Below are 8,440 nucleotides of genomic sequence, written 5' to 3' on the forward strand. Positions count from 1 at the left end.
TACAATGGTAGAATGTACAGGTGTCGCGTAATCTTTTAAAAAAATTAGAGTTTGCTATTAAAACATTTTATTTTTTATCAATTAATTTTCATATATATTTAATTTTTTAAAAAAGATTACACAACAGTATTAATATATTCTACGATTGTAAATATCATTTTTTTTTTAATTTCGGACCGTATATGGTGGTTTTTATTCTACTTGCTTTTTTTTTTTTTTTTTTTTTTTTTTTTTTTTTTTTTAATCAAAAGAAAGAATCAACTCCGCATAATCCCTATCGACATTAACGGATCGAAAATCAAACACATGTCATGTGCCTTTCTTGTCAATTGTTTTTTTTATTATTCTTATATAATTATAGTACTTTATTATAATATGGCTTCGATCGACTTGGTCCAGTTGCTTATTAGTGTTGGATTTTATATGACACGTATGATCATTATAATCTTCAGTTATGGGACACGTGACATGCAATAATCTAAAGGGGTCTAGAAGTACTGGACCCAACCCAATTTCTTTTGATAGTTATATAAGTGCTTATGATATTATTCAACAAAGAAGATATGTCACAAGGAATTTATGTACGTACAAAAGCTAATTAATGTTATCTAATATATATTTGTATATATATATTAAATTACTTTATACTATGTTGTGATCAACTACCTAGAATGTTGCTTGTATCGATCTTCTGGATAAAATTAGATGCTCAAAATAGGAGTACTCACGCATTATATATATTAATTTATCCCTCCAAATCTAATCTCTTGATCACTTTAAAGTACAGAAATGATAGAGCTGTATTCTGATCCTAAACTTTCAATGCCAATATGCCACTAATTATGAGCTGTAATGACCGTGCTTGCATGGCCTAATTAATATTCAAATTATAAAATGAGTCAAAGCTGTGGACCTAGCTAGTTTGTATATATACATGAATGTACGTACGTGTGGTACTGCAGTACTTCTTTTGTCCATCGTTTTGTTCTACTTGCTTTTCTTTTTCTTTTTCCTTTTCAATTTCTTCCTCACTAATTATGCGTGCGCTCAATATGTAGGGTACATAAGTTGATCCAATGTTCGATTTAGGTGGTATTTTTTGTATCATGAGTACACATGGTATATCACACTACAATAGATATTACGTTTGAATGTTAACATAATTTCAGATGATTTGTAAATAGCAGTAAAATATAATAAAAAAATTAATAAATAATTTGTGAATAGTACTAGTAATGTAGTCTGATCAATCACCTTACTAATCAAACAAAGCCTTAATTTTACAGCGAATAGTACAGCAACGGTAATTAATATATAATATTTTGAAAAAAAAATCCATGCATGGAGATGATTATTGATAAATTAGGAGGGGAGAATTTTTCAAAAATAAAGAATTAGGTGTCGTTTAGATAGTGAGTTAAGATGATGAGATGAGTTGAAATGAAAATTAAAAGTTGAATAAAATATTATTATTATATTATTTTTTAATATAATTATTATTGTTTTAAAATTTAAAAAATTAAATTATTTATTATATTTTATGTAAAAATTTAAAAAAATTATAATAATGAGATGAGATTTTTTTATATGGAAACCGAATATTAAAGCATGCATGCATCCATGCTTGGGAGAACGAATTAGCTAGATGAGATCGGACTGCACCTAATTAAAGTACATGATATATAGCCAACGCTCAGGCTTAACGTGAAGAAAGGGACAAACTTACAGCTTCTAATGTTGTTGAGATCCCCAATATACTCATGCATAATGAAATTAAGAATCGTTATCTTTAGTTCCAATCCACTTACCTGACTGGAAAAGCTAGCTTTATAAAGCATAATTATGGCAATGCTATAGAAGAAGGCCGTGATGATCATGAATGCATGGCCAGGACTTGGCTTAATAATTAAGACAATCACACGCATGCACGTACATTACAATCCCCCAGCTCGATCACTTGGTTTTCTTTTTCTCATCCACAATGATTTTTTTCCTTCCCAAATCTATGTATACAAGTATATAGAATATTATGTACGATACGACCATTAAAAAGAAAAAACATGAACATAGAGAGAGAATAGATAAGAGAGAAATTAGAAAGTTTTTACCCGATCGATCGACCTCTTCCTCATCACTTGCTCTGTCTCTTTCTCTACCCCTTTCTAACACATCAGCGGGTCACAATAGGAAAGGAAGCGAGTAGCGGCCAGCTCATGCCATCGCAAGACATCGACCTCACACCAACCCATCTTTACTCTCTCTCTCTCTCTCTCTCTCTCTCTTATATATCCATACCACTCCCTCACGTACCCTATTACTTACTCCATTGATACAACTCAATATAGTGCTCTCTCTCTCTTTCTATATCGTTGATAAGGCTCGAGGACTCTGAAACAATGGGCTATAACAGGCTTGGGCAGCCCGACAAGCTGGGTGGATCACCCGAACATCGCCTCAACCCACCGGAATACGCAGTGGCGGCCCCTCCACCTAGCACCCAAAAGAAGAAGGTGATCCTCCTAACACTGTTTTCAATCGCTCTAATCGTGGCATCCGGGGTCTCCGCTGCTCTCCTGGTCCGGCTACGGAGCAGGGCTTCTGGGAAACCCGAATCTGCGATCCTTCGCAAGCCGACCCTGGCTATCTCCCGGACCTGTAGCAGGACTCGTTACCCGGACCTCTGCGTCGGCTCGCTGCTCGACTTCCCAGGCTCTGTCAACGCGTCGGAGCGCGACCTCGTCCACATTTCGTTCAACATGACGCTGCAGCACATGAGCAAGGCACTCTACATCTCCTACGGGTTCTCCTACCTCCAGATGGAGCCACGCGTAAGGTCCGCCTACGAAGACTGCCTCGAGCTCCTGGACGACTCCGTTGACGCTCTGTCTCGGTCCCTCGTCTCAGTCGCACCCTCCGGTGCCCCCACCGCCTCCACACACGACGTGATGACGTGGTTGAGCGCGGCACTGACGAACCAGGAAACGTGCTTGGAGGGGTTCGCGGAGCTGAGAGGGTCGGTCAAGGATCAGCTGGCGGCCAGGTTGAAGGACTTGTCGGAGCTGGTGAGCAACTGCCTGGCTATATTCGCGGGGACAGACTCGGACGACTTCTCGGGTGTTCCAGTTCAGAACCGGCGTAGGTTAATGGAAACAGAGATACCGGTGGATAATGCTGATGGTTTGCCGCGATGGTTGAGTCCCAGGGAGAGGGAGTTGTTAGATTTACCGATATCAGCGGTACACGCCGATATAGTGGTGTCCAAGGACGGGAATGGAACTTGTAAGACCATCGCGGAGGCGATTAAGAAAGCGCCTGAGAATAGTTCTCGGCGGACGATTATTTATGTGAGGGCAGGAAGGTAAATCCGAATATTTAAAATATTATATAAAAATAACGCTATTTTATAAAAAGACTTTAATTTTATATATATTGTATATATCATTATTTTAAAACTAAAAATGATGGTGAATGGTTACATGAACTTTTCCATAGCTTTTTTGTCTTACTTTGTTGGCAGTGGCAGTGAGTGCCCCATTGACTTCAACCCAATAATAATGCAAACTGCATTGAGAATCAATATGCTCCTTTTTTTTTTTCTTTTCTTTAATTTTATTCTTTTCTTTTCTTTTCTTTTTTTTACTCCAAAAGCATATGATCTGAATGCATAACATTCATATTTCTAAAATGGAGGTTTTGGATTCGATCCCTCTCCGACTAAAAAAATATATATGCTTCATTTTGAAGTATTTAAGTTTTTTTACGAGATCTTGTAAATTATATATTGAGTTATAAAGTCTAGCTAGCTGTATCATATAAATAAATATGCAATGGATCATATTACTTTAAACATTTTAGTTTTGCTTTTTTACGTACATAAATAAGTATCCCTACCTGTACATGATCACATGATTTACTATGAATTTGTGTTTACTTTCCTATTTCTTCTATTAAAAGACTGATGCTACTCTTTATTTATTTATTTTTTTCTATTTTAATCAGACCGATTCACGTGTTATAGGTGGCCTTATAAGCTAGCTCAGTGTCACTTAAACTACGACACATTTATTAGTGCGACTAAAATAATAGAATGAATATAGTATAGTAATTGATCATTTCAAACTTATTTGAACATAAAAAAATTAAAAAAAAATACAAACACAAAGTGTAGAAGGAATCTAGAGTTTCAATCTTTATTTTATTTATATTTTTAACGCCTTTTTATTTTAAATATATATTTTTTTAATATAAAATTTAGAATTAAGAATAATATTTCTTTTGGGAGGCCAAAGGATGTTTTGATCATGTAAAGTACGTTTCTTTTAGGTACGAAGAGGATAACTTGAAGGTGGGAAGGAAGAAGCAGAACTTGATGTTTATAGGGGATGGGAAGGGCATAACCGTCATCTCGGGTAGCAAAAGTATATACAATAACTTGACGACATTCCACACCGCATCCTTCGGTAAAGTCTCTTTCACTATATATATATATATATCGTTCGTCACTTTATTCTTCGTTGTCGTTGAATTTTATATACATTATTATTTTTTTTTTTTTTTTTTTTTTTTTTTGGTTTCTGAGTAAAAACCTATGGGCCAAAGCATCGTAACAATCATTTCTTTTTTCAATTTTACGTGCCAAAAGTATTTATTCCAAGTCAAAACATAAGTTCACGGATTCAGCTTCAACACTAGGTAATATTAAAAGTTCATAAAACTTTGAATCTTAAAGATGCTGTCTGTTTCTTTAATTATCAAACTAGAATGTTTTCGTTTTCTGTGTGCATCCTTATCCCTACCTACATACATCAAATCATGTTTAATATTACTTACAATCGTAAATATATATATAAAACAGTACTGTCCCAAACTTTAGAGGTGGCTGCAATTTAGAGAAACAATATTATTGGTTATGGGTCATGGATCATAACATATAATTTAACCCTTAAAATATTTGGTATAATTCTCGTCGTTAAATTCACATGACGTCTGACTGGCTTAACTCTTTTGATGGACCCACGCTGCAGCGGCAACCGGAGCCGGTTTCATAGCACGGGACATGACCTTTGAGAATTCGGCAGGGCCAGGCAGGCACCAAGCAGTGGCACTCCGCGTTGGTGCGGACCACAGCGTGGTCTATCGGTGTAACATCATTGGGTACCAAGACACGCTGTACGTCCACTCCAATCGCCAGTTCTTCCGCGAGTGCGACATCTACGGCACCGTGGACTTCATATTCGGCAACGCAGCCGTGGTTTTCCAAAACTGCAGCCTGTACGCTCGCAAGCCAATGCCCCTGCAGAAGATCACCATCACTGCCCAAAACCGCAAGGACCCGAACCAAAACACCGGCATTTCCATCCACGCTTGCCGGATCCTCGCCACCACCGATCTCCAGGCTTCTCAAGGTAGCTTCCCCACATATCTAGGCCGTCCATGGAAGCTCTATGCGAGGGTCGTGTACATGTTGTCGTACATGGGTGATCACGTTCACCCCCATGGATGGCTAGAGTGGAACACGAGTTCTTTTGCTTTAGATACATTGTATTACGGGGAATACATGAATTATGGTCCCGGAGGAGCAATAGGGCAACGTGTCAAATGGTCCGGGTACCGAGTCATTACGTCGACGGTGGAGGCGAGCAAGTTCACCGTTGCACAGTTTATCTATGGCTCATCTTGGTTACCGTCTACCGGGGTGGCATTCTTAGCCGGTCTATCGACCTAAATTATTACACTCCCGGCCAAGTATAATATACGAGATATTAATGTACGTACGTACCGCGTGTTGGCCTTGTATAAATGCATCCTGGCAGTTTTTTTTTAGAATTCCTTAATTAATCCAAATTATTATTTTCAAATAAAATTAATTTTTATTTTGTCACGTCAATATTTATTATTATTTTTTATATCAACTTGGTATTTACCAAGTCGGTAATTTATCTTTTCTCACATTTTAAAGTACTTGATATATAATATTGACGTGACAAAATCTTAATTGTTTTATTTAAAATTAATAATGGAGATTTAAGGGATTTTAGGACATTATTTAAATATAATTAAAGCTTGGGTTTGTTTTTCTATATGTCACCTCTTTGAGTAAAATTATTCATGTTTATCTAGATTTCTTGTTTATATTTCTTTACCCAATTAAATTTATAGACCTAAAATATTATATTTTAAAAAAATAGACACATGATTAATGTTGCTTTCACTTTAAATTATTACGGATCTGAGAGCGTCAAAGGATTAACCGCGTTCATGGAAAGTGTGTGTCTTACCAAAAAAGAAAAACTGTTTTCTTATTTCTTCTTTATGAGGGCAGTAATGACATTTTGTTGCTCTTATTATTATTTTTTTCTGACTTCGGGTTGCTTGCATCATGTGGGTAGGTTCCACTTTGACAGAAGTTAGACCGAGATTTATGAATGGTGTCGGTGTCGGTGTCGGTGTCGGTGTCGGTGTCGGTTGGAAGAAGAAAATTCTCGGGCCTACTAAAAACTTATAATTTATATCAAAGTTCAATTACATCCCAATACATAATGGACCCACGTCTAATAATCTATATCTAGGTTCAATTACATTTGACTTTTGGCCCAATACATTATGGGCCAGGACTTTTCTCTCTTAGCATAAATGCAAAATAAGGCATCGAAAATGGTCAGGTCGGCGTCCTACCATAAGGGAAAAGTTTCGATTTGATAGCATTAATTTATACTGATGATGTTTTGTTTTTGGTTTGATAAGTAAAAAGACAACTTAAGGAAGTTCAGCTGATATCACGGCCTATGATCCGGAGTTTCTATGAATGGAAGCCGCCTCCTATTGGTTAAAAATAAATGTTGATGGTGTTATGTTTGGGTATGTTCACAGAGCTGGTGTGGGGTTGGTGTTGCGGAATGATAAGAGTCAAGTTCTCTGGGCAGCTACTAAAGTTGAAGATGAAGGAATTAATGCGAAAGCTATTGAACTGTTAGCTATTTTTAGAGCTTTGCAACTTTGTGCCGGTCAGGGAATTTCTAGATTAATTGTGGAATCAGATTGCTTAATGGCTGTGCAAGTGGTGAATGCCGATATAGAGGTTGCAGCTTTGCTTGAGGATATGGTTTTTGAGATTAGGAAGCTCCAAGCTTTATATACGGAATGCCAAGTTCAACATGTTTATAGAGAAGGCAATGTTGTAGTTCACACGCTTGCTCGTTACGCTTGGAATGTTGAGAGTATCACAATGTGGTTTGATTGTTTTTCAGACTTTATTTCTCAAGCTATTTAGCTTGATAAATGTCTGCAATTTCTATTCTATTTATGAAATGTTTACTTTTTATCAAAAAAAAAATTTGAAAAAACTTTGAATACAATATAGTTTGTATATTTCAGTCATTTAATTTTTCATTGATATATAATTCGTCATATACTATAGATGATAAAATTCTTTGTAATTACCCGCTCTAGCTTGTTTGAAAATAGATCTCATCCCAAAATTCTTATTTCATCTCATTTCAAACATAATTCAAATACAAATATTTTCAACTTAACCATTACAATTTTTTCAAACTAATTCATTACAACTTTTCCTAACTTTTAAACAAAAAATAAAAACAATTCAACTTTTTCAAATCTCTAAATAAAAATAATATTATAAAATTATATTCTAACAATATTCTAACTTTATAATATTTTTTATTCAACTTTTTCTCTCTCATTTCTCAAAACCCAAAAAATACTCAACTCAAACTATCTTAATACTATTCACAAACTATCTTATTATTATTTACAAAATTTTCATCTCATCTCACTCTCCAAACTAGTGAATCTTACTGTCTTACTATCTTAGAGCATTGACATTAGATTCATCAAATGAGTGCCATCGTCAAAATTTGATGAATTTGTGTTTAAAATATTGCATTGAATTCAGCATACACTAAAATCTTCAACTTTGAGCTACATGAGTACATTTAAGTTCATCTTCAAATTTAAAGACAAACTGTTTACATTTTATAACCATTATTTTATTTACTTAAATTATTGTTTCCTAATTTTGAGCCACATATATTTAAGTTGAAAAACAATAATTTAAGTATTAAATTAAATTATTAATTATCATATAATTAATATAATTATAAAATATGAAAAAAATAAAAATAATATTTTCTAACAGATATGAAAGCACACTTATCAAACAGAAAACTGTGCAAGTGAAAACTCAGAGGATGATCAATGTCTAACTTGTTAATGTAATTTTCTTTTATATTTTAAGAAAATGAAATTTGACAAACAATATGTATTTTAAAAATCAGTTTGTTTCTATTGTTAATACAATTTTGTTTGTATTGCATATTTGAAAAGGAAAATGCTAAGAGCCGGACGGGATGGTTAGGGTCGATTTAAACCATCCAAAAAAAGTGTCACGTATGATTTCTAGTAAATGAAAAATAGAATTGCT

General features: G+C 34.9%; 1 protein-coding gene across 1 annotated transcript; it reads left to right on the forward strand.

Annotated features, from left to right (window-relative positions):
- The first annotated feature begins 2,294 nt into the window (after positions 1 to 2,294).
- Positions 2,295 to 5,881, forward strand: LOC121258007 (probable pectinesterase/pectinesterase inhibitor 61). The gene is made up of 3 exons (XM_041159323.1): positions 2,295 to 3,358; positions 4,324 to 4,460; positions 5,025 to 5,881. The coding sequence occupies exons 1-3, from the start codon at positions 2,397 to 2,399 to the stop codon at positions 5,723 to 5,725; spliced, it is 1,800 nt and encodes a 599-aa protein (XP_041015257.1). The 5' UTR covers positions 2,295 to 2,396; the 3' UTR covers positions 5,726 to 5,881.
- Positions 5,882 to 8,440: the final 2,559 nt, after the last annotated feature.

Source organism: Juglans microcarpa x Juglans regia, chromosome 3S, assembly GCF_004785595.1.
Source record: "Juglans microcarpa x Juglans regia isolate MS1-56 chromosome 3S, Jm3101_v1.0, whole genome shotgun sequence".
NCBI lineage: Eukaryota > Viridiplantae > Streptophyta > Magnoliopsida > Fagales > Juglandaceae > Juglans > Juglans microcarpa x Juglans regia.